This window comes from Sander lucioperca, chromosome 20 (assembly GCF_008315115.2).
Source record: "Sander lucioperca isolate FBNREF2018 chromosome 20, SLUC_FBN_1.2, whole genome shotgun sequence".
NCBI lineage: Eukaryota > Metazoa > Chordata > Actinopteri > Perciformes > Percidae > Sander > Sander lucioperca.
In genome coordinates, this window is record NC_050192.1 from 1,124,166 (window position 1) to 1,150,608 (window position 26,443).

A 26,443-nucleotide genomic window follows, 5' to 3' on the forward strand; every position below is an offset into this window, starting at 1 on the left:
AGTTGGGAGGGACTAGAGTTAACATAACAGTCCTCTGTTATATTAAGGCATGACATTGAGTTAAGTGCTGTTGGAATAGCTTCCTTAAATTTAGCTATAGCACTGTCAGATAAGCATCTAGTGTAGAAACTTTTATTTAATTTCGTATAGTCTGGTAGTAGGAATTCGAAAGTTATTAAAAAATGGTCTGATAATAAAGGATTCTGCGGAAATACTATTAAATCGTCAATTTTGATGCCATATTCTAGCACAAGGTCGAGGGTGTGGTTAAAACAGTGCGTGGCCTCATGCACCCTCTGACTGAAACCAATAGAATCTAGCAGTGAATTGAAAGCAGTACTAAGGCTATTGCTCTCAATGTCCACATGGATATTAAAATCACCTACAATAAGTACTTTGTCTGATTGAAGGACTACGCATGATAAAAACTCTGAGAATTCAGATAAAAACTCAGAATATGGACCTGGTGCTCGGTAAACAACAACGAATATAATTGGCTGTACTGTTTTCCATGTTGGGTGTTGAAGATTAAGAACAAGGCTTTCAAACGAGTTATAATTTAGTTTAGGTTTAGGATTAATTAACAGGCTCGAGTCAAATATGGCTGCAACTCCCCCTCCTCGGCCTGAGCCTCGTGGAATTTGGGTATTATTATGACTGGGAGGAGTGGCTTCGTTTAAACTAACATATTCGTCATGGCCCAGCCAGGTTTCGGTGAGGCAGAATAAATCAATGTGGTTATCTGATATCAATTCGTTTACCAATAATGCTTTCGATGACAGAGATCTAATATTTAATAGTCCACATTTGATTTTCCTATTCTGTTCTGTCGTTGCAGTGGTTGTTTTAATTCCAATTAGGTTGTTTAGTATAGCACCTCTTTTGTTAGCGTTTTGTTAGCGTTTTGTCACTTGTTTGGGCTTGCGAGCCGGCCAAAGAGTAGTAGGCTAACGTTACATTTTGAGTGGATGGCGAGCACGAGACGCCGAAATGGATGCCAATAAGATTCTGAATGGAAAGTTTAACTTTTAAAAAGTTGCCAAATGGTTCCATTGACAAGACCAAAGTGATCTGTGTGTTGTCGTTGTGAACTGAGCTATCATCGCAGCACGTCCAGTCTGAAATACCACTTGATGGCCAAGCACACAGCTGATGCCAATTCTCCGCCCCCTTGTCAAAGCCAGGCGACAATGGATGACTTCAGACCATAGACTGTATATTAATATTAACAGTCTATGCTTCAGACAGAAGCACATGGATACCACAACTAAGAACAAACTTAAAAAAACATTTGCACAAAGCCAAGCCGATCCACTTTTCCATGTTGATAAGAGCATTAAAATGAGAGAAAAAAAATAATGGGACAAAAAGAAATCAAGGGACATTTAGAATAGATAAAGATGTGCGATTAACTGCGATTAATTGCGAGTTATCTATGACATTAATGCGATTAATCGCGATTAAATATTTTAATCGTTTGACAGCACTAAAATCAATATATACACACAGCAATTTGTTGTTGGTTTCTTACAATTGAGTCGTACTCAATTATGGAGCTCCAAAGTGTTCATTATTGAATAGTCTTGTATGCCTAGTCCACCGGATGTCAATCTTTTCAGATGTCCGTTTTCGGACGTCCTGGTACCTTCCTCTGTCTTTGTGTTGGCGTTCTAACCTCCGGTGGATTTGTGAGGACTATGGTTAACTGCTCCTCAGATCTCTGCAGGGTAAATCCAGACAGCTAGCTAGACTATCTGTCCAATCTGAGTTTTCTGCTGAACGACTAAAACTACTTTTGAACGTACACATGTTCCACCAAAACAAGTTCCTTCCTGAGGCTATTTTGCAGAGGCACCGTGGCTCCACTTGGCGCTTAGCTCCGCCCAAGACGATTGTGATTGGTTTAAAGAAATGCTAATAAACCAGAGCACCATCCCGGAATGCTGTGAGGACTAGCCAGACCCTCTGGTGACCGTCCTCCACAGCGCTGCGGAGGAAGGTCTGGCCACGTTAAACTTGTAGCCTGAATCAATAACTACACATTTATTATGTTTTGGATATTAATTTCTAATTTATTTATTTTTATTAAATAAATCAATATATTAATGTGTACTCGTTAATGGGGCACCAGCTCATTTAAGAGCAGAAGGCGCTCAGAATGAATGTATTAAATGATCAAATCTCAAGTACAACGTCATTAAATCACAAATTATATTCAATATCTATGGTATTTTTATCAAACTCACATGAAAAGCCGTAAAGTTCGTAGCTGTACATTGACCCAAGTTCTCCTCATGAACAACACAGACCGACAACGATTCTATCAATAAATGGAAGGGATTTATTAATCAGATAATCAGGAGAATAAAGTAGAATAACATAAGGCTAACTACGGCAGCAGAAATGAATGAGATATGAACACAGACTACTTGTTGAACTGAAACTATTAGTGATGGGAAAATGATTTGAAAAACAGATAACTTAGGAAGAAGTGTTGTGGCAAAATATGATAAATCTGGTTTTTAATTGAATTATGGGGACAATGTCATATAGATAGGAGACGTCAATGTGTCTGCCTGGTGGGAGTCACAGACTTTCTCTCTCCCAGTGCTTCCAGCGGCTGCCTTCCTCACTGCTACACATACAGTAGACTCTCCCCCCTTGTGCAGCTCCTCTCAGAGCCCCTCCCCATGCCCTGAGCATGAACTTCAGAGACAGCAACCACAGCTAAAAATAAAATAAATCAGCTCTATGACTTCAAAAAGTGGAAATTCCCCAAAATAGGAAGGTCTTAGACTCAAAGGTAGCCAATTGAATTGTTACACCGCATGTCCTGAAGGTGGTCATTGGAAGGTTTTTCTGGGGGATAGTCTGTCTTGACATAATATAAGACGCTGCAGAACAAAGAAATCTTTAGCAAGCTTACCGGTACTTGCTCTGGGTTTTTCTGTGTTATCTTTCATGCACATTAAAACTTCTTTTTCCACATCTGATTCTGACTCTGCGTGAATTTTCTGAAGAGAAGTTGACAAAGTGCAGCTGGCGATAAGGTCCGCGCCTAAAAATCTGGCCTTGGGTTGTGGACCTATATTTTACTTCAACAGAAGACTAAATAATGATATTGAACTGAATTTAACCTGACTAAACAGAAGCCTCAGGACGAGACATCAACTTTAACCCTCCTGTTGTCCTCGGGTCAAATCTGACCCATTTTCAAAAGGTTTCTATATCAGAAATTTGGGTTTCTTTCAACCACATTGTCAAAACAAAATAACGTGGATGGTTCCTTACAACGCTCTTGACACATAAAATAAATGATCAGTTCATTACTTTTATTGAATTTGGGTGTTTTATTCAATTTTATAGCATTTAAAAAAAAAAAAAGATACGAAAAAAGTGACAAATGTCGTGAAAAAAGCTTAAAAACGTGGGGAAAAAAACAAAAACTTCAAATAAAGTGCAGAAGAAATCGACAAAGACATCGGAAAAAGTGACAAAAAACTTGGAAAAAAAAGTGTCAAAAAAAACCCCTGACCAAAGCTATAGTGACGACCATAAAAAAAAAGAAATGTTTTCATTTTAAATCTTGACCTAGAAAAATGAAAAGTTGCATGGTCGACATTTGTTTGATCTGATCTGAGCCTACTTCTGTCAGGTCTGTCTCTCGGGGGCCGTCGTCTCTGATGGCGGCTCACAGAAAGAGCAAAGGTTTGGTCCTCTGACGATCGTGTACCGCCTTTAGGAGGAATCAACGAGCCACGTCCTCGCTGGCGATCGGAGAGGACTGCGTTGCAGGAACAGGCCTGCTGGCTGGCGTCTGCGAGCTGTGACGGCGGCGGTCTGATGATGAGTTGATGAGAAGGCTTTTATAGCCTGAATAGAGTTGGTTCTCATTAAGTCATAGGGGTGGGGGAAAAAAATCAATACAGCATAGTATCGCAATATTTTCCATGGCAATACTGTATCGATACACAGACGCCAAGTATCAATCTATCATTATATGTGTTGGTCAGTGTGTTTGCTTGACAATCCCATTTTGCAGCAACAAAACTGAAGTGACATGGACAAACAGAGAAATGTATCTTTTTAGATAAAACAGATGTTGACAAAGTTTTCTTTTTGGGGACATCATTTGAAATTGGGAAAAATGTCAATAAATTGCAATATATCGCAGAAAATCGCAATAATATTGTATCGTGACATAAGTATTGTGATGATATATCGTGAGGCCTGTGGTGGTTCCCACCCCTATTAAGTCAGTGTTTTCGTTTGATGAGTCCAAAAAATTATCCACTTGAACGGATTCAAACTTGAGATTTTTATTTTATAGTTTATTGAATTAATAGACGAAAAATCACTGAAAACGAGCTGCTCTCAGTTTAAACTTAAGAGAAATTTCAAAAAAGATGGTGGATCTAAACTTACAATGGCGCAAACTTAACCATCCTGTTGTCTTCGGGTCAAATTTGACCCATTTGTGGCCGGGTTGGTTCAGTGGGTAGAGCAGGCGCACATATACTGAGAGGTTTATGCCTCGACACAGAGGTCCAGGGTTCGAATCCGACCTGTGATGATTTCCTGCATGTCTTCCCCCTCTTTCTCTCTCTCTCTCTCTCTCCCTTTTCTCTTCCAGCTGTCCTGTCAAAATAAAGGCAGAAAAGCCCAAAAAATGATCTTAAAAAAAAAAATTTACCCATTTTCAAAAACCTTTCTATATCACAAATTTGGGTTTCTTTCAACCAAATTGTTAAAAAAAACAACAACAACGTGGATGGTTCCATTCAAGTATTAAAGTAAATTATCAGGTCACTACTTTCATTGAATTTGGGTGTTGTATTCAATTTTATGGCATTTGAAAAAAATAAAAAATGAATAAAACGTTGAAAAGAATCGTCAAAAACATTGGAAAAAGTGCCAAAAAAAACTTGGATAAAAAGTGAAAAAAAAAAAAAAAAAAAACACTGAAAAAAGTGCCAAAAAAAAGACGACCAAAACGTTGACCAAAAAGTTTTAATTTTAAATTTGGACCCAGAAAAAACAAAAAGTTGCTTGTTGGTCGACAGGAAGACAACACGAGGGTTAAAACAGCAGAGGATCAAAGAAAAAGAAAAGGCCGCATGTGTGTGTCTCAGTGTAGGACACTTTGTCTGGCTCTGTGGCCTGCTAGGCCAGGCTGGATGTCACCCAGCCCCCGGGTCTTGCTTGTGATCGGAGCCGTGTGTGTGTGTGTGTGTGTGTGTGTGTGTGTGTGTGTGCGCGCTGAGAACACACAGAAGAGGAGGGGGGTCCCTCAGAAGTCAAACACAAACGGCCAAAAAAGCTCAGATCACCGTTGGTGTCAACTTTTAAACTGGCAGTTTCTGATGGGCTGCCTTCAGAAGGGAGGAGAAGAGTACGCTCCTCCTCCTCTGAGTTTTAACATATGAACTTCTTCATTCGAGAAATTAAAGGAATGGGGAATAAACTTAATTTGAACGCGCAGAACAATATATTTTCCCATCGCTTATTTATCGTAACACTGGATTAACATTATAACATTAACACCTAAACAGGAAAGGTTAAACAGAGTCACCTGACACACATCTTTGCATGGTATACTGTGCATTCATTAATACATCAAAAGTTATAACATAGGCATCAGCACATTATAACATTTCTTTTCAATGTGACAGCTTTCTTTAAACCTAACCTTAAATGAAGAGAGTTATGGAACATTAATATCAGAACAATGTTATAGCCTCATAATGGAACAAAAGGAAAGAAGGCATTCCCGTTTTAGCAGCTTACATGTCCATGTATAGTTGAGTATGAGAGGCCTGGTGTCTTACAGCAGTTAAATGCATCTTTAGGTACTTTAAAAATACCAGACTTGCATTCTTGCTGTTTATTGACTATTAGCTGTTTATGTTAATTATCTAAGGATGGGAATGAGTGTATGAAGAGATCAAAAGGAAGGATAACAAAGTAAAAAGGTAACGGCCTGTTGTTTGTGGCTTCCTGGGCAAGTCACAGTTGGTTAATCGAAGCCAAGGCCCAGTGATGAGACCTGAGTGATAAAAAGGCGTGAATCCTTGGCTGGTGCTGGTGTAAGTTAATACTAAGACTCAGTGTTAACTGGGGGAAAAGTTATCTGCCAGTTGGTTCCTGGTGATGGCTTATGCCAGGCGTGCAACCGTCATTTTTCATGACAGGTACTGTAGAGTTGTTGTTATGCATCTAGTTTAAATCAGCAATGTGCATTAGGAAGATGTTACCAATACTTTTAATACTACTACTTACTGATACTAGGAATGTCCAGATCCAATCACGTGATCGGAAATCGGGCCCGATCACGTGGTTTCAGACTCTATCGGAATCGGACGTTACCTCCCGATCAGGACTCGGATATATATGTATATATATTCGCATTATTTTTTAACACATCTATAGTTATGCGGTGGCACAGAGTTAGACCCTTTTGACTCCACACAGAAACAGCAATGCATGCGGCATGACATCACTTTGTTGCAGAGACGCTATTGGTTAAATGCCGGCAAAGTAGAACACGGAAGCAGCTTGAAGCGGAAAGCGCGAGTATGTCTGCGGTCTGGAGGTATTATAAAGTTGATGACAACAACATTGCCGTAGCAAACTGTGAGATATGTAACAGAAGTACCCCGTTTGTTAACAGAGTTGTTGAATGTTAAAATAAGGTGAATTAAATAAAAAAATGTCGCTCTTCTTTATTCTTTTTTTATATATTATAGAAGTATCAGATCAGGACTCGGTATCGGTAGATACTCAAAATCAAATGACTCGGACTCGAGGGCAAAAAAACCTGATCAGGACATCCCTAACTGATACTACTAATACTCTAATACTAATACTTTTTCTGGGTCCGGCTCTGGCTTTGAGGGAGCCGAAGAAAATAGGCACAATGAAGGATAAACAACCAAAAGATGTTTATCACTTATCATGTGAAGAAATCTTAAAGTTACAGTCTTGTTGTGTAGGATTTTAGGCAACAAGGTGGCCAATGAGAGTTTGATAGTTCAGAGGTGGAAAAGGAAGGGAGAGAGAGAGAGAGAGAGAGAGAGAGAGAGAGAGAGAGAGAGAGAGAGAGAGAGAGAGACAGACAGACAAAGGGGCCCTCAGCAGGAGGGTATTTTATCACCTCAGTGATAAACAGTAGGATCCCCAAAACACAGATAAAACACTTCAACAAATATTGATCTAACAAACAAGGTGAGCAAGAATTGACTTTAGCTATCCCTAGTCTTATGTGATTCAACAGGAGTTAGGAGGAAATAGTGTTGAGATTAATAAGAACATGTCACTTTCTGTGAAGCTTGCAGATTTGTATTCTCAGAAGTTTAATAAATGCTGCTAAGTGCACTAAACTATTTTTTCATTGAAAAGTTTATTTGACAAAGTTTATTTTCTTCTTACCTGTTTCATTTATTTAATATATTTTTCATACATTATTTATACAATATACAGTTGTTTTTACATTATACATTTTTAATTGAAGTATACATGTGTAGATTGGTGAAGTGTTCAATAAATGTTTTTGTTGAGAAATTCTGTGTATATTAGTGTTACATTTTATCTTTCAAATAGAGGTTTAAAAACAAGCACATAACGGCCAAAATAAATCGGCAGAGGTCGACCTCTAATATTAAATGAAGTTAACTGTTGACACAATACAGTTATGTGAGCAATTTATATTTTTTGGATACATGGTTAAACGTTATTTGCTCTTACCAGTGTATCTTCTTGTGTATTTTGTCCATAGCAAATCCCCCACCAATCGGTCCCAAAACGTCCCAGTTAGAGAGGAAATGCCGTAAACATATTCTTTGTAAATCTTAACAATCATTCCCAAAAGAACCAAGCAGGCCTGCCTTGTTGCACGATCCAAATTTTTTTCAAAACTTGCCATTTTTAGCGTGTAACGTCAGGTTCCGGTTGCTGCTGCTCTACCGGAGTTGAGAGACATCAGGCGGAACTTCGGGGGCCGCCGGAACTATCTTTGATTACTTGTCTAAACAATTATTTGCGAAATTATTTGCAAAAGCACAGCCAGCGCAGAGCGGTTTTACCGTGGATCATGTGTAGGCGACTTTAGGCTAGCAGGTTCAACAACTGCTACCGGAGTTAGCCAGTTAGCTCCTGTAAGCTAGAGCAACAGCAATGTCAAATGTATTCTTAATCAACTATGTAGCTGCTGAATAAAAACCCACTACTCAGAAACAATTCTATTTTTTCAGCTTAACAAAGCCTCACACGTGACATTACCTACCTAACTGCCTAACAGGCTAGGCAGAAAAAAAAGTAAATCTGGTGTTAATGGCAGCAGCTAGCTAGGTAATTCAGAGTTGCCTCTGCAGCATTTTGGTTCAAAAGGTGTTCCTAAGAGAAATACATACACTATGTACAGAAAAAAATGAACACACAGCTAACCTAGCTAGCTAATTGGCATAAGCAGCATTTTCAAGCTAAGTCTAAAAAGGTAAAGAGGTGAAGGGACTGTATCTGTGTACTAGTTTATTCGCAGCAGTAGCCTAGCTGACTAAGCTAACAAGCTAAATTTGGTAGCAGTTGTTGAGCTTGCTATTTAACAATGAGGCTCAAGGTGAGAGGGCTGTTATTGTGAAATTAAAACTTGACATTTAATGTGTTATCTGTAAAAGTGCAATTATAAAATAAGATGTAGTCATTCATAATAATTGGATAAGTTTTAATAACTCCCTCAACAAATTGTTAGTCACATCTTTCAAGGGGATTTACTGGTGTCTGGCGCCCTCACCTGGACGGCACTGAGGCTTGCAGTCCACTCTCCCGGGTCACAACCACTTTACTGCTGATCACTGCTATACGATTGTCCCTCTTCCTCTCCTCGTTACCCCCATTTTCCTCCTCGTCGTCGTCTTCTTGTTTAATCTGCATGATTCCGAAAACTTCCCCAGCATCATAAATCTATGACATACAAAACATATGTTGTATTCGTCATGTAAACACCACCAGACTCCATTGGAGAATTTGTCAATTTAAAGTTGGCTTGCTTCTTATCTTTAGCAGGTGTCAATAATGCTGCTTTAACACGTTTAATATATTGTAGTTCCACTCTTCAACTCGGCAGATATATCAAATAACCTAAGCAGCGCTTATTTAACTCACAAAGTTCCTTCCCCTACGATTCTCACACTAGACGCACCGTATATGTAGCTAGCTAACGTTATATATTACATTACCCCGAATTAGGTGTGTGAACCAACTATTTTATAAAGATCAACCCAAACAACACGCCGATTGGTGCCTAAATTATATGCCGAATTTACCCCGGTAAAATATACGTTTGGTAAATGCTTTTAGCCGTTGCTTTTTTCCGATGTGGGTGTTAGTAAACAATAAAAGAAAAGTGAAATCATTAGAATTGAATGCGAGTTTGGCATAGTTCCCTCCCTCGTGACAGAGCGGGACGTAGTGGAGTTAGCTAGCTAACGTTACGTTATATTCGTAAACCCAGCCGGGATATCGAGCATGGAGTCGTGGCATAAACTAAGGGTGTGCTAATGTCATTAAGGGCATATCATTTGTCATAACTTGCTAGTAAGTTGCCTGTGTTACCGTTAAACGAGCGACCCTGTTAACCGGCGACTTCCAGCGTCCGTGGTTGTCGTAGTGACAACACCAGTTGAAAATACGAACGAGAAAAAACGTATGACAAAAAGTAGTTTTTCAATTGAACTGCTGTTTATTCCACGACTGGGATAGAGCTATTTGAGATCAAGCACTTTTTTAAAGCCCACTCACTGTATCACTTCTTAACACGTGTGATTTGTTGGCTGGATAACTTAGCAGAAGACAGACCTCGTTGGTGATTTTGTGATGAAGGCTCCTCCAGTAGATTGGGGGGATTCCTGAGGACTGCAGGGCCCCGCCGTGTAGGGCCACAAAGCCCGTGAACTCCTCGTCCCCGTCTCCATTCATCATCATACAGTTTGTTGACATATTACTATAAAGCAGATATCACTCACGTGGAGGTAGACTTAGCAAACCCGGAAGAAGTTTGACAGCTGAGCCAGCAATGCATTGTGGGAGAGTTTTATATTTCCACTCTATATTTAAGTAAAAATATGTCCAAAGAAATTATATTCCAGAGGTACAGAGAAACACAGTGCAATTAATAACCTGGGCTTATATTGAACAATTTGTGGTATGTGTATAATTATTGTTGTGTATGGGTAAATATATGAATGTGAATAGAACTTCTGAATATATATTTTCATTGATTACAGATGTATTACCTCTGTAGACTTATTATTTTGTAGCTAACTCATTTAATAGGATAGAAAGGGTATAAAGAGGTAGGAGTACATACGTTTTACTTCTTCCTACTGAAGTGTAAATAGAGGTCTTTAAGTACTGGAAATTATGGAGTTTTATTTTTTAACTACTATTTTTTTCTGATGTTTTATTTTTATTTACATGTTCAAAATAAAATATATCAATCAATCAATCAAGTAACTGCAGGAGTTACTTTTTAGACCAGCCCTACTGCACACACTGCAAACATCTTTTTGACAAGTACTGGGTGCTAAAATACATATTTTCATAAAACAAATTCAGAAAAAAAAAAAATCTCACCCTGCTTTAATGTCAACTGGTTTTATGAAATGTACAGAACAATGCCACATTTTTGTCTTAACCCTCTGATGCATGAATTATGAAAGTCATAATGTGTTTTTAATCTTCTTAGGGCATGAGAAAAACAAATATTCACTTTCTTTTCCAAAAATATGATTTTTTTCAGAAAGTTACAGACATGTCCACTACACTGGACTACATGCGCTTAAGCACTCTCAACATAAACAGTATAAACTTAAAGGGAGAATGAATCAAATTGAGTTTTATCATAAATCCATGAACAATTATTTAATGTTATGCTTTGAAAAGCACTTAACCATACTTTCACACACTTTAACATTCTATAGCCCTATTGCAGCAGCAGTGGCAGCAAAAACTGTCCTGTCCTGTTTGTGTCCTGACTCCTGAGGAGTGTCCCAGGACAGTCAGACACTGTCCTGTGACTCCCAGACACTGTCCTGTGACTCCCATGATTGTCCCGGGACAGTCAGACACTGTCCTGTGACTCCATGACTGTCCCCGGACAGTTAAGACTAAATAACTAATAAACAAGTACTTAGTAAGATGGATTTTCATAACATAATATACAAAGCCATATCGCTGTAGCTCCAACTTGACCAGCTAACATTGAAATGCTCAATGCATAGGTGATATTAACCTTATATGGAATATACAGTACTACAAACAACGTTTTAAATCTATGTGTAAACACTATGAAAGGAGGCTGTTCTGCATAATGTGAACATTTCGTTTGAATAATTTCTATGATATTACTAAATAATTGAATAGCCTAAGTAAAATATTGGATAGATAATTTTTACACTGGTATTAACAGCCTCTATTTAAGTGAAGGATCTGAATAATCCTTATACCGCTGTCAATCTTGTCCAGTTGTCATGGAGTTATACGTTGCAAATGGACGATAAGTCCTTCAGAGGCTTTGAAAAACGGGGCATTTGAACATCTGTTATTCCATTTCATTTCACAGAGGCAATATCCATTTGCTGAAGATCCTGTGATACAATTGACAGCTCCAGAAGAACCTACTAATGGACCCTGTGGTGAGATTGTTTTTTTTTTTACAACTGTTGTTTTCATTGTCAAGAATCATTTTCAACACAGTGATCTACTTCAGGATGCTCTGTTACCAAGTAGTTGGCACTTGTTCATTGGGAGACTCAAACTGGTGCTACTGCCTCTGTTTCTATACTCTCTGCTGCAGTGGCCACCATCTATTCTACACAGTTCTAGGTAGTCTATGTTCAGTTACTGCTTAACATGAATCATTAAGAGAGAAACTGTAGTAAGCTGATATGCATCATGTTCCTGTGTTCTATCCTTATAAACTAAGCACATTCTTTACCAAATATTCCTAAACATACAGGATCCGATTTATTATTAAAAATCACTACAACATTCTTCTACAGTCAGAGGTGTTGATGTTCTGTAATGTGTGTATGTGTGTATGTGTGTGTGTGTGTGTGTCAAATTACACAGCTGAAGCTATTTCTAGATTCTAAAAATGAATGCCTATTTCTAAATCAACGTTATGTATTTAAAATGCACAAATAAAACTAAATACAAATACAGTCAGTGGTGTAAGACATTTTTATTCAAATAAATAGAAGAAGCGAAAGCTATACATCCAAATTGAGGATTAAAATTTGAAATATAAAAGGGTATGGACAAATGGGAGTTATGAAAACTTCATAAATACACACACACACAAAGCTTATTGCTGGCAAGCGTCCAAAACAGGAAAATAAAAAGTTATTTAACCATGATGTAAGACAAACCATTCACTCAATAAATGAAGGTTAGATTCAACTAAACTAAATACAATACTTTCACTGCCATGTCTTTCAAATCATTGCCCCGGACATAATCAATATCTCGTAGCCTCTTCACTGTGATTGATTCATAAATAGAGGAAATGTGATGCCATGTTTTTTCAAGAATCATAATTTCATTTGTTTTTACATTACATTACATGTCATTTAGCTGACGCTTCTTATCCAAAGCGACTTACAATTGCTATATATATATCAGAGGTTGGACACCTCTGGAGCAACTATAGGTTAAGTGTCTTGCTCAGGGACACATTGGTTGATGTATCACAGTGGGAATCAAACCCAGGTCTCCCACACCAAAGACAAGAGTTTTTTTGTGATTGTTGCGGGCAAAAATCCTTGATTAGGCGTATTTGAAAAAAATGTGACCCCTGCATAAATATGCAGACTTTGGCTGATTATGCATTGAATTATGCGATCGCAAAATCACGTTTTTCTGGAGGGACTGATATCCACTGCGCCATCACCACCACAACATACACTCCTGAATGCTAAATGAGCACTATTTGTACATGTTTAGCTCAGGTTGTAGTCACACCTGTAGTTCAGTTCATTTGGTTTAGTTTTTTTAGTTCTGGTCCAATTTGGTTCAAACTTAACCCCAGACTAACTCAGAACTAAGAGCCATGCTTCCACGGTAACAATCAATGACACCTGTTGACCAGTGGCACCAAATGATAAAAGAAGAAAACATGGCTTATGATTTGTGGATGCTTAACAATGTTGTAGAGCAAGTATAGAAAGAGAAGAGTTTTTTTTTTAGAGATGGCAGTAACCTGTTGGAAATAGACAGCAGTGAAAACATTCTTTTCACGTTGCGTTAAGAAGCCACTGCATCTCAAATGCATTTTAACTGCACTGTACTGACTTACTACGCTACAGGAAGTGTTTCCCCAGTAAACTGTCCAGAAGGAAAAACACTTTTTGCTAAAGTAAACAGAGCTCAGAGGTGTGACAGGTTGCTCAGTGAGCCACGTTGTTATAGTTTGATTAAAGTCATTGAAAATGAGTCCTACTTAATAAAGATATTCAAGTTCTAAACAGCTTTGAGCAAGACATGTTCTTAGGGGCCCTATTTTAACCATCTAAGCACACAGCGTGAAGTGCCTGGCCCAGGTGCGTTTAGGGCGTGTCCAAATCCACCTTTGCTAGTTTGACGGTGGAAAAAAGGGTTGTACTTAGTGTCTTCATTAATCAGAGGTGTGTTTTGGGCGTAACATGCAATAAACCAATCAGAGATCATCTCCCATTCCCTTTAAAAGCAAGGCGCGTTTGGACCTTGGAGCATTGCTATTATGATGGAGGATTTGCACCGTAATATTTTTATTTGTTATCTTTTGCATGTTTGTGTACTGTGCATAAGCCTAGACGCATTTTACTAATGTGCTGTTAAAATAACAATGAAATGCTGCGTTATTGACTTTAGACCAGGTTTTTGTTGGTCAATGGTGCCATCACTTCCCGCTGCCTCAAGATAGCAATACTCCCAGAATGCACCTGAACACACCTCCCTGTGAGACCAGCACGCCCATGGGCGCAGGTGCATTTGCTATTTAAACGACGTGGGCGCTGGACGGTCTTAAAATAGCAAAGACACTTGCGTCGGGTTTCGCGCCACGCTGCGCCGAGTGCAAGATAGGGCCATAGATGTCTATCTGAAGTCAAAATGTATTTATGTGAAACAAGCCACTGTTTTTAAACTGCTTTTTACTTTCTGATGGTTACCAATTTATCTTGTGTAACCATCTTGTATATATATATATATATATATGCCTCCTCTTTTTCAGGCGGCCTCCATACCAGAGTTTGATTCACAGGTTTCAGACCAGCCTGAACGATTCACAGGGTTTGAACAGGTTACATAGAAGTAAAAGCACCCATCAGTACACTTTGCACTCAAGGAATTTAGTATTACAGATCCATAAACTGACTGAGAAGATACAGAATATTAAAAAGTCTGTGATTGCCAGGCTATGAGTCCCGTGTATGGGTCAAGCTCCAAAAAGCTCTGGCTGGTAAATGGCCACGTCTTTCAAACTCCACACTTCCCATCCATCAAAGTCACTTCACTTCCCGACAAGTGACTTGACTTTAACAATGTACAATTGTCGGACTGCCTCTCTTGGCTAAATATTAAGAAAGTCCAGTCAGTGTGTGAACTCATCTCATGTGAACTCATGTGCTTTGTGTGATCCACCACCTCCCTTTTTTCACTCCACAGCAGGTTAACAGTGAATGTAAATTACTACTGAGCATTAGTTGCATATGAACTCGTTTTGTGAAACTACTTGAAACTACATCATCTTTATACGCATGTTGTTTGTAAACCATAACCACAAGACACTGGCCTCATTTTTCCAGCATCCACAGCTGAGCATTACTGAGGGTGGGAATCCTTTGAATATGGCTTCACCGTTACATCTTGAGGAAACATTCTTTGGCATTGCTCCACATTTGTATTCCCTGCAGGGAGAGAGAGGAAAAAGAAACATTCTTTCGTGAACATGACCAGTCCAGTTGTCCTGTAACTTTTTGACAGCTGATATGCTCTTCTCTACCTTTTTGCACATGCTGATTTGCATGACAGCATAGTTGATGAGCGCTTCCCGCAGATCTTTGTCTTTCTGCTCCTTAAAGCGCTGCATATCCACCCACGCCCTTTCAACATGCTCTCTGCAGTGAAACAGATCCAATAAAGCACACAGGCAAAAATTGGCAAATATATTATGGATAATCATGGACATGGATGGAACATTTTTTCCGTCAGAAAACCTTTTTAAGGCTGATTTCACACAGTCTGCAAGCTTTCAGCATTGTCCATGACTCACTCGCACTCGACTGTTTTCTCCTTGACGGTGTCTTCCCCCTCTGCTATTAGCTCCTCCAGCAGCTTGATTCTGGCCTCCCTCTGCTCAGGTGCCTCTTGGCCAAAAAGCTTGTTGGTCATGCCTTTGAAGGAGAACGTCCGCACAATCTAAGGATGGCATTAACAGAGAAAACAGTTCAGTTTGGAAGTTGTTAACATCTGCTCAACCGTCTTACCTCTGTCTGACATGACGCAATCAGCAATCACTGCTTAAAGCTCCATTGTGTAATGTTTTGAGTTGACTCTTAGCAAAAACCCCTTTGTTCTTTCACAAATATGTGCTCATTCATGTGTAATTACTTCCACCAACTAATGAGAGTATTCTCGTACGCGTAGAATCTGCCACTCAGAATGCATACGAGCGAGTCGCTCGAATGGCGGCAGCCATGTAGCGCCTCCATCTTTAAAATACATTAGCCAAAGAGGGACATACCTCCGCCTTTCGCGCTTTTACACTCAGTGGCACCGTGACGAATGCCAGGGGGAGATTACTCGCGACTGCCGGCAGATTTGAAAGCCTGTTGAAGATGGAGGATCACGCCTATTCTCGAGGACATGTAACGGAGTCGCCTCGTCATCTTTGGAGAGTGTCTCTTTAGTTTTTCTTTGCCTAGGCGGTCTCACCGATCCACTGCCACCGACTCTGTCTTTTGGTTTTTCTTTACCTAATTTCCCTCTTCCTTTAGCTTTCCCTCGCACCTCCGTTGCATCAACTTATCTCTGACTCTGCTCACGGAGAACATCGCCTTACACTATTAATCTCGTATAATATACAGAACGGACAAAGTCCTACTGGAAGCCATGTTAATCTTGGAAAACAGACAACGTAGGAGTTAAAATGTGCCCAGAATGGGAGGGGCTAGAAAGTAATATTCAGTTGGTTGTCATATACAATTTCACCGCTAGATGGGAGAAATTGTTACGTTCTTTACGTAAGAATTTCTTATGTAGCTTTAAGAATAAAGGCGGATTTATGCTTCTGCGTGGGCTCTACGCAGAGCTTTTGCCATAGCCTACATAAGTGGCCTTGGGTACACATGTTTGCTGGTGTCTGCGTCGTTCTATCGTATCTCTTTAAGAGAATAGCAGGGCCGGCGTGTGTGTGTGTGTGTGGGGAGTGTGTGGTAGAGCGAGTGAGAGAGTGATGGTAGGATTAGTTTGGAGCGAGTAGTGACTCTAGAGTCATAGTGAGAGAAACAAAGTGTCTCCTCTGTTCTTTCTGACCACGGTGGGAAATCTGGAGCAGGAGAAGTTAACCCTAAGAGATGCACGTCAGGCTACGGCGTAGGGTCTGCATCTCCACCTACCTACGTACGTAGCGGCGGCGTGGATTTAACGCAGGAGCATAAATTGGCCTTAACAGACAAAGCAAAAGTTAAGTGTACCCCTGTAGCCAGCTCCTCATGTTGCTGCTTCTTTGAGATGAGGTCCTGGGAGGCCATCTCAAGCTCAAACTGGGTCAGCTCGTGTTTCCTGCACACTGCCCTGCCAAAGCAAAGCGTTCTAGATAACATCAGGCTGCTTTTATGCTCTAATACAAGCCTTCAACATAGAGTAACACAAAGAGCCAATATCCAGCGAACACACATGTGATTAGGGTTGCAAATGTCCAAGAATATTCAATGTGGAAACCTTCTTTGGGAACGAATGGGAATACAGGGGTTATTAGCTCAGGCTATATTTACCATTTCATAAGCAGACACAATTCATTATTTTGCCAGATAAATTCATTAATTAGTCAAATACAGTGTGTAATGTGCCACATGACGAGTTAGCTTGCTAGCAAGTTAAATCGGGAAAGGTACTTTGGAAATTCGAGGCAACAATGTTTGAGAACAATGCGGGCTCTGTGCAAATTTAGGGTTTGAAGTGAACAACTCATTTATAAAAGAAATGTTTTACAATAATGAATGAATGGAAATATTTTACTTACACTCCTCAACTAGCACGCTCAATCAGGCTACGCTCCACATGGTAACTGCTAACATGCGAAAACTAGAAGGTGTTGACAAGTACTTTGCTTTAGCTACTATCTGCTGGTTAACTGAAATATAAATGATCTAAAATATATTCATTCTATAATCAACACTTGCATGAAAGCATGTATCCTTTGGCTCAGACAGTGCAGTTGTGTGTGGGCTGCACATGTGATGGGAGATGCACTGTACATCCAGACGGTTGTAATTTTACTGAATTCCTATTTAATGGGGTGCGGGCAAATGACCTGTAAATGTGATGGTGCAGGTTACAATTCAATAAACGGACATACTTTTAACCAAAAACATGCCATAAGACTAAGTATTCAGGGCTTAAAGTACTCCGGCCTGGTGCCGGATTTCCGGCATATGACTATTTTAGAAAAAATAAAAATGAATTCATTTAAAAGTCCACATGGGATTTTTTTGATGCACTGGGTTTAACCAATCATCGTACTTCCACCTACCAATGAAACGAGTTCAAGCCAATCAGATGCAAAGTGGGGCCGTGTGGTCTCCGTGGTTACGTGGCCAACCTTATTGCATCCTCATGTGTTGGTAAAACACATGACGGGTTCCTACTCAAAAAACGACTCATCCAACAACACAGCTGTTGGAGTCACTGACACCTCATTTAATCTAAATCCAGCTTTTTCTTCTCAGACGTTTTGACCTCTGGTTTCATGCCGATAATTATTGGTGGAATGACCAGTGACAGCGTGTATAAAAACTGGTGGGATTGAGACAAGGTGGGGCTCGTGTACAAAATTGATTGAACCAAATCAGCTACTGATGTCAGGAGTTCAGGTTGACAGATATTAGTATGTTCATTGTTTAAAGGGGAAAAAAAAGAAATCAAATCAAATACTGTCTCAGACTTAAACTGGGGACATTATACGGTTTATTGGAGCCACTATGTCTTTAAAATATTTGGTGAAGATGTTGCTATTGGGTCTTACCTCAGCGCTTCAGCATAGAAGAGATATTCTTTCAGTTGGTCTGCATAATGTTCCTCTTCTTCTAAGATATCATCTATTGAGGCAGCATATCTACAGGTGAATGACAAAAAACATCTGTCTTCACAAGCAACACGGCTGGGGTAACGAGGCAGTAATGATCCTACAGTATGTGTTATAAACGTTAAGTGGTACATAAAGATAATAGCTGTCGAGGAATTGCATGAAACTATAAAAAAACAGAGAGTCTCGACTCTATTACTCACGCATCCATGTGATGACCGGCACTTTGCAGTCCGTCTCCCATCTCTTTCTCTATGGCGCTCCACTCACTGCAGTGGACACATGGATGCACACACACACATTTGCAAATTAGCAAGGCGAGTGTATGACACACACACACACACACACACACACACACGCACACACACACACACACGCACACACACGCACAGTTTGAGTTTGAGTTTCTGCGCGGGAAAGTCACCGGACACCACAATCTTCTGAACATAGTCATACTGAGAAATCCAGAGAGAGTTGTGTGGAGCTGATAGTCTTAATTAGCTTTGTAGCAACTCATTTGGCAACGGCTTGAATGTAACGGAAGTTTATTAATATAAAAAAGTTATGCACTAAAGCTTTAAGTTAAAGTTGTGTTGTGTGATTTTGGAGTTAAGTTGATTTGACATGACAAAGGGACAACAAAAACAATACACGTTCATCAGCAATTCTTGTCCTTTTTAGTCATGCGCAGATACATTATCATATGCTTGTTTGTCAAACCTGAAGACTCTCCCATAGTTCCCATGGACCTTGTAAACACCGTAGAGTCGATCTGCAACCCTCTAAATGAGACACAGAAAATGCATGAAAGTAAGTGGTCGACCAATTTAAAATATAGGAAATATTTCTCGATGAAATTCAGATTTCCAGTCTAACGCCCGAGCTAGTGTATTTATGTACACACATTAATAATCAGTGTACGCGTTAACGGACAAGAACTGAGGTGATACTCTGTTCAGTTAGCTACTGAATGGATATTGCAGTGAGAATTAACTTTCAATTTCAGTATCAAATGATTTCGTTTTTTCTCTTGAGACTTACTGAGTTCAGTGCCAGGTACTAGCACTGACATTTATTTAAGTCGCTAGAATTCATGTTTTTATAATAACAGAATATCAAATTACAACGTGAAAACATTTTCAGCTCATTGGTTTTCTTTGGCATTTTATTGCCTTATTTGGATCGTCAGGAAAGGCAGGACTCAAACCCGAGCCACTGCGATAAGAACTCAGGCTCAATGGTATGCGCCACCGTGGGGGCCCCATTTCAGCTCATGTTTATCTGTCGGGCTCTCCCCGCTCTCATAGTGTCGTAGTAAGAGACTAGCTGGTCAGCAGCATCAGAACATTGGACTTCATTCATCAGGTGGACACAAACACGACTCCAAATGACTGATGATGTTGACCTGTAACTGCTGGATGCGTGAATAAGCAACTGTTCGCTCATAAGTATACCATATCAACTTAAAGGTGATAATATGCTGATGTTGTGTTCAGAACCAAAAAAAATCAGTTATTGCAGTTTAAAGATTTAAAGCATAAAGCAATTTATTCAAAGATTATACACAAACATGAATTCAATCTGTGTGTGTGTGTGTGTGTGTGTGTGTGTGTGTGTGTGTGTGTGTGTGTGTGTGTATGTGTTCTTGTTTAACTATTTCGTGGGGTCCGAAAACCAGGAGTCCAGTATACTTGTGGGGTCCCGACAGCTTTGTGGGGCCAAAATGCTCAATCCCACAAGCTTAAAGGTCTGTTTGAGGGTTAAGACTTGGTTTTAGGATTAGGGTTAGAATTAGGTTATGGTTAGGGTGAGGGTAAGGGTTAAGGTTAGGCATTTAGTTTGTGATGGTTAAGGTTAGGGTAAGGGGCTAGGGAATACATTATGTCAATGACAGGTCCCCACAAAGATAGTGCCACAAACTTGTGTGTGTGTGTGTGTGTGTGTGTGTGTGTGTGTGTGTGTGTGTGTGTGTGTGTGTGTGTGTGTGTGTGTGTGTGTGTGTGTGTGTGTGGAGAGCGACTTACTGCCCGTGCTCGGAGCAGCTGAGATGTGTGAGACTGCAGCTGATCGCTGTAGTGTTTCATCTCCATGAAGCGCCTGAGTAAGAGAAAATGTACAAAAGACAGTGATTACAATTTCCCTTACCTACCGTCTACCCAGCTATTTAAATGTGTATGTTTTTATTCATCCTTTAAAGCTGGAGTGTGGAACTTCTGTCGCCCCCCTCTGGCCGGGAGAGTGTGATTCATAAAACGCTGTGTCGCTGCTGGCTCTCCCCCGTTACTGCCAGTCAAGGCACTGGGTAATACAGGTAGAACTAAACCACTCCTTCGGAGTACAAATAAACTGTATCAGCAGCCTTCTGGTGCGCCAGCATGGGAATGTCACCACAGAAACCATATTCACTGTATACTGTTCATGCAGTAACATATACTGAGAAGTACAGAAAGCTTTCCCTCGTGGTGATAGGCCGAATCAGCATTGTGTGAACTCGTTTGGCAAGGGCTTGAATATAACGGACGTTCATTTATATGTAGAAGTTCTGCACTCTAGCTCTAAATGATTCCCCTTTTTTTGTTATTCTTTCGATTCGTATAATATTCTATTATTATTTTGATTATCAATTAACAATTTAAGTCATTTTTCAAACAGAAATGCCAAACGTTTGATGTCTCCATGTTCTCAAATGTAAGAATTTGGTTGGACAAAACAAGACATTTAATGATGTTATCTTGTGCTCTGGCTCGTGCTGGGCATTTTTCAAATGATGAATACATTAACCAATAAAAATAAATAAATGTTTAATTGATGAAATGAAAAAATATTCTGTAATCATACAATTGCTTTGGAAATTGATCGTATAAAGTTTGTAAAAACCTACTTCTATTTATAAAAAGTTGAGCTAACATCTTATTATATCTCAATAATGGTTATAGGTTAGTTCTGGTAAACATACAGCTCCAATTTTCAAAAAAGAACTCTTAATAACTACCGATGGATTCTTTTGACATTACAATGTAACTTTTAGCAATCTTTTCAATCCATTGAAACGTTCTTACATTGTGTTTGAGGAAACACTTACTTATCTGGATTTCTCACCCTGAAGGTGGCACTGAGAGCCCTGATCCTGGAATCTGCCTGAAATAAGAGCATCAGAAGGTGGTCACACTTTGTGAACACTGAAAATATGTGTAAGCATTGCCTTGTACGAATAAAGAGATAGAAGTTCCACAAAGTACCTTTGCCTGAAATCCTGTCTCATACACCACTTCCTTCCAGCCATGCTCCTGCCACACACAGCAGTGGACAAAAAGTTAGTCACTGAGCCGCTGACCTATTGATCGTCACTGAACTGACCCAGAGCTGCAGCGTGTACCTCAGTGAGAAAGTGGTGGAGGATCTTGTCATTGGAGAGGACTGGATGGGATGCCACGCGAAGCAGAAAGTTCTCCAGCCCGATCCTGCGCCGCTCCACAAAGTCTGGGTCCATGTTGTCGGCAGACAGCTTGTGCCACACAAACTCTGCCTGCAATGCCAGAGAGCAAAGAAACGGCCGACATTTTATTCCTCACTTCTGCGGTTTCTTTACTTGCAGCTGTGTGTAAGTTCAAGTGTGTACTATAACTTTGCTAAACATGGGTTGTACCACACAAAAATAATAATTCATTCAATTAGAAGTAATTAAAACGGCACCTCCCCAAGCAGTTGACTGCTAAACCATGGGAGAGAAATGTGACAGGAAGTGGTAACTGTTGACTCTTGCTGATGTTATTTTGGTGACCACATTTATGTGTGATGCAGCCACCTTCAGCTTCATAAAAGTTATTTTAGAACGACAATTACCCAAGCACTTTTATACACGATAACACACGTATGTTTTCTTTTTGAAGTGTTTTTGGGGCAATTTATGTCCATATTTGATATTTTATTGTAGAGAGCTGACAAGATATGAGGAGGGAGGGGATGACAAATGTAAAAAAAAAAAAAATAAATAAATAAATAAATAAATTTCTTTAACCTGTAGACCACCAGGACCTCCCTAATTTTTCTCTCTTTTTTTTAAAGGTACAGGACACTCAAAATTCTCAAAATTGTGGATTTGTAACTTAATGGGTGTGTATGTTTGTCATCTATCCATCAGAATTTCCGGTAATTGCTTCTAGGTTATTTATTTACCTAAATTGTATTATCTTTACTTAGAGCTGGGCAATATATTTTATCGATATCGTGATATGAGACTAGATATCGTCTTAGATTTTGGATATCATAATATTGTGATATGGTATAAGTGTTGTCTTTTTCAGGTTTTAAAGGCTGCATTACAGTAAAGTGATGTAATTTTCTAAACTCACCAGACTGTTGTAACTGTTATTTGCCTTTACCCACTAAGTCATTATATCCACATTACTGATGATTATTTATCTAAAATCTCATTGTGTAAATATTTTGTGAAAGCACCACTAGTCAACTCTACAATATCGTTGCGGTATCGATATTAAGGTATTTGGTCAAAAATATCGTGATATTTGATTTTCTCTATATCGACCAGCCCTAGCTTTACTTCTTGGTTCAGACGTTCTGTTTGGCTGGGTTTGGTCCAAATAGGGGACATTGCTCGATCATGTGTGTGTGTGTGTGTGTGTGTGTGTGTGTTGTCGTAGCAACCTACACCACATGTATTAGTTGTTTTGTCATCATTGACTATGTTTACATGTACATAATATTCCGTTTTTGCCCTTATTCCGAAAAAGACGATATTCCGACTAAGCTGTTTACATGGCTAATGAAAGTGAATATTCCACTAATATTCCCGTTTACATGTAGCAAGTTTACCAGCGGTGGCGGACTTGTTGGACCGTGCGAACACAACGTCCCTCGTTCATTCCTTCATATCAGCTTCTTGAAAAGGTCGGCGTAGCGATGTGTGCGCTATATCCAAAAACCTGTTGATATCTAAGTCTTATCAGGTCTGCAGCCTTGCACTGTCAGCTAGTTGGTTTGTTTACAGCAACCATAGCAACGCACAGAGTTGACCGTAAGCCGTACACAGGCAAGAGGCCATAAACTGTGATAAAAACCCTGATTGAGACGCATATTTCGAATGTGCTGTATACATGTCCAAAGAATGCCTCTAAAGCCCGAATAATACCGGAATATCCCACGTGTCTTAAAGGGTAACTACCGTATTTTTCAACCTTCCTATGTTTTTGTGTCTAAGTGAATGATGGGAGTAATAATCTTTGACATTGGTCCAGTATTAAGAGAGATCGCTGCAGTCGGCAGCGGGGAAACAAGCTACAATGTAAGTTAATAGGACAATTGTCCAGCTTGTATTTACCTTCACAAAAGTGCTCGTTTTGCCACTGACAGGCTCAGATTATTATTCTAAGTGTCTGACAACATTATGGAAAGGATTTCTAAGGAGGTCGACCTTTCTTTTTAAAGAGTAAGATCCTTTTTTTAAACATAAAAACATCCGAGAAATTGCGCCATTCTGATATAACCTCTAAATACAATTATGAACCTGAGCATAATATGAGCACTTTAAGACTGACTGCCATGCATTGTCGTTCCCAAAGCTCTCTATTTGTGTCTGTCCAGACTACAAAGCAACCCCGGAGTTTTCAAACCAAAACAAGGGCAGCAGTGTTTCCAAATTTCTCCGTTTTAGGGGCTCGGAAACGCCGGAGTAGTGTGAACGTGAGGCGGAAAGAAACATAGCAAAAGATATTTGTTTTTAAACCAAAACGTGGTGGTGTATATTTAGCCTTAGACATTTCTTAAAGGACAGTATCACTGAACAGGGTTTGGAAAGCAGAGCGACATTGAACTCACCCTCTTCTCAGGCAAAGGGGGGACCACGATGTATGGATAGGTAACTAATAGGTAGTTACGCAGCAGTTCAAATTCACTGTATCTCCTCCACAGAGAGTCAGGGGCTGGGTTACGACCTTCCGCGACTGCATCCATGGGCCTTTAAGTCACATGACAATTTTGTTTAGTTCTTTTTGCACTGTGACAAAAGGCAGAAGTAAATTCATGCACGGCAGAGGTTAAACAAGAGGAAATGCAGATTGCAAAACATCTCAGCTTAACCTACAGCACTTCCTTTTAAATGACTGTTAAAGGCTGCAATTCTCACCGTGTTTCGATGAGGTACACAGTGAACGTTTCCTGCATGTTCACTGCGTTTTTACCACTCCTTTTCTCGGCCTCGGCAACACAGATCTCCATTCTGCGCACGAGAGTGGAGCCCTCTTCCACCATCTAAAGTAAACCGTCACACAGTGTCATTAACAGCCTCTGAAAACAGATCTCTGCAAGACATTTGGGTCATTAGATAGATAGATAGATAGATGGATAGATGGATAGATGGATGGATGGATGGATGGATGGATAGATAGATAGATAGATAGATATATGGATAGATAGATAGATAGATAGATGGATAGATGGATAGATAGATGGATAGATAGATAGCTAGATAGATAGATAGATGGATAGATAGATGGATAGATGGATAGATGGATGGATAGATAGATAGCTAGATAGATAGATAGATGGATAGATAGATGGATAGATAGATGATAGATAGATGGATAGCTAGATGGATAGATAGATGATAGATAGATAGATAGCTAGATAGATAGATAGATGGATAGATAGATGGATAGATAGATGGATAGATAGATAGATAGCTAGATGGATAGATAGATGATAGATAGATAGATAGCTAGATAGATAGATAGATGGATAGATAGATGGATAGATAGATGGATAGATAGATAGATAGCTAGATGGATAGATAGATGATAGATAGATGGATAGCTAGATGGATAGATAGATGGATAGATGGATAGCTAGATGGATGGATAGATAGATGGATAGCTAGATGGATAGATAGATGGATAGATGGATAGCTAGATGGATGGATAGATAGATGGATAGATAGATGGATAGATAGATGGATAGATAGATGGATAGACAGATAGATGGATAGATAGATGGATAGATAGACGGATAGATAGATGGATAGATGGATAGATAGATGGATGGATGGATGGATAGATGGATAGATAGATATATGGATAGATAGATAGATAGATAGATATATGGATAGATAGATAGATAGATAGATAGATAGATAGATAGATAGATAGATATATGGATAGATAGATAGATAGATAGATAGATAGATAGATAGATATATGGATAGATAGATAGATAGATAGATAGATAGATAGATAGATAGATATATATATGGATAGATAGATAGATAGAGATAGATAGATAGATATATGGATAGATAGATAGATAGATAGATAGATAGATAGATAGATATATGGATAGATAGATAGAGATAGATAGATAGATAGATAGATAGATAGATAGATAGATAGATAGATAGATATATGGATAGATAGATAGATAGATAGATATATGGATAGATAGATAGATACTTTATTCATCCCGAGGGAAATTTTAGAATTATATTATATATGTAGGCTGTTAGCTAACAGCTGTCCATATAACAGCTGTCCATATGAAATAGGCTGTTAGCTAACAGCTGTCCATATCAAATATAAAACAGTATTTATTAAGCAAGCTAATGTAACGTTAAGCATGAAAATAACAGTAGTCTGGGTGAGTCATAGCTTCATTACATAGGAGTCGAAAGCAATTTTAACGGCGAACATGTTAACTAAATTGTGCCTAATTCAACGTATACTAACTAGCATTCGGCTAGCTCGTCTATGACATAACGTTAAGCTAGCTCTGCCCTGAGCTTTTAACTGTTAGCAAACAGCCTTTATCCACTGCTATAGTGAGAGCAATTGTAACGTTACAACCAAGGGGGAAGCTCCTGTCTTACCGTGTTGTTCAGGCTGCTGCTCCCGTCTGCAGCTGTGTGGTCTGACTCATCGTCAGTGGCCACCAACTCATCCCTCCCGTCCTCCGCCATCCTTTTACTCTCCTGCTGAGTGATGATGTTGGTGGTGAGCCAGCACGCATGCGCAGAGGGTCCCATCACCCAGCAGATGTTATGGTAGTTTTTGTTGTTATACATACATGAACACATGTTGAAATATTTTCAGAAAAGCA

At 39.4% G+C, this 26,443-nt stretch overlaps 2 protein-coding genes and 1 long non-coding RNA gene across 3 annotated transcripts in view; 1 reads left to right on the forward strand and 2 right to left on the reverse strand.

Annotated features, from left to right (window-relative positions):
* ttll12 (tubulin tyrosine ligase-like family, member 12) overlaps nt 1-10,065 on the reverse strand; it is a 73,540-nt gene extending 63,475 nt beyond the window's left edge. Inside the window, exons 1-2 of the mRNA XM_031288191.2 lie at nt 9,853-10,065; nt 8,789-8,958 (exon numbers count right to left, since the gene is read on the reverse strand). Of these exons, the coding sequence (XP_031144051.1) occupies nt 8,789-8,958; nt 9,853-9,993 (311 nt within the window). The 5' untranslated portion in view covers nt 9,994-10,065. The remainder of the gene's footprint in view (nt 1-8,788; nt 8,959-9,852) is intronic.
* On the forward strand, nt 51-16,712 carry LOC116042068. The gene is made up of 4 exons (XR_004103103.1): nt 51-64; nt 7,335-7,338; nt 11,875-11,880; nt 16,609-16,712. It is a non-coding gene; the product is annotated as an uncharacterized LOC116042068 (long non-coding RNA).
* LOC116042066 (sorting nexin-4-like) lies at nt 14,630-26,332 on the reverse strand. Its single transcript, XM_031288192.2, has 14 exons — nt 26,214-26,332; nt 24,483-24,607; nt 24,176-24,314; nt 21,717-21,866; nt 21,580-21,627; nt 21,423-21,478; nt 20,365-20,437; nt 19,061-19,122; nt 18,544-18,609; nt 18,281-18,370; nt 16,731-16,830; nt 15,308-15,453; nt 15,038-15,152; nt 14,630-14,942 (listed from the first exon to the last, which is right to left on the reverse strand). The coding sequence occupies exons 1-14, from the start codon at nt 26,301-26,303 to the stop codon at nt 14,895-14,897; spliced, it is 1,308 nt and encodes a 435-aa protein (XP_031144052.1). The 5' UTR covers nt 26,304-26,332; the 3' UTR covers nt 14,630-14,894.
* Nucleotides 26,333-26,443: the final 111 nt, after the last annotated feature.

Coding starts and splice junctions, on each gene's coding strand:
- LOC116042066 (XM_031288192.2), bottom strand. CDS start 26,303: ATGGCGGAGGACGGGAGGGATGAGTTGGTGGCCACTGACGATGAGTCA. Junction 21,867..24,175: donor CCCCTTTGCCTGAGAAGAGG/GTGAGTTCAATG, acceptor CTGGCATTGCAG/GCAGAGTTTGTGTGGCACAA. Junction 15,454..16,730: donor ATGAGGAGCTGGCTACAGGG/GTACACTTAACT, acceptor TGCCATCCTTAG/ATTGTGCGGACGTTCTCCTT.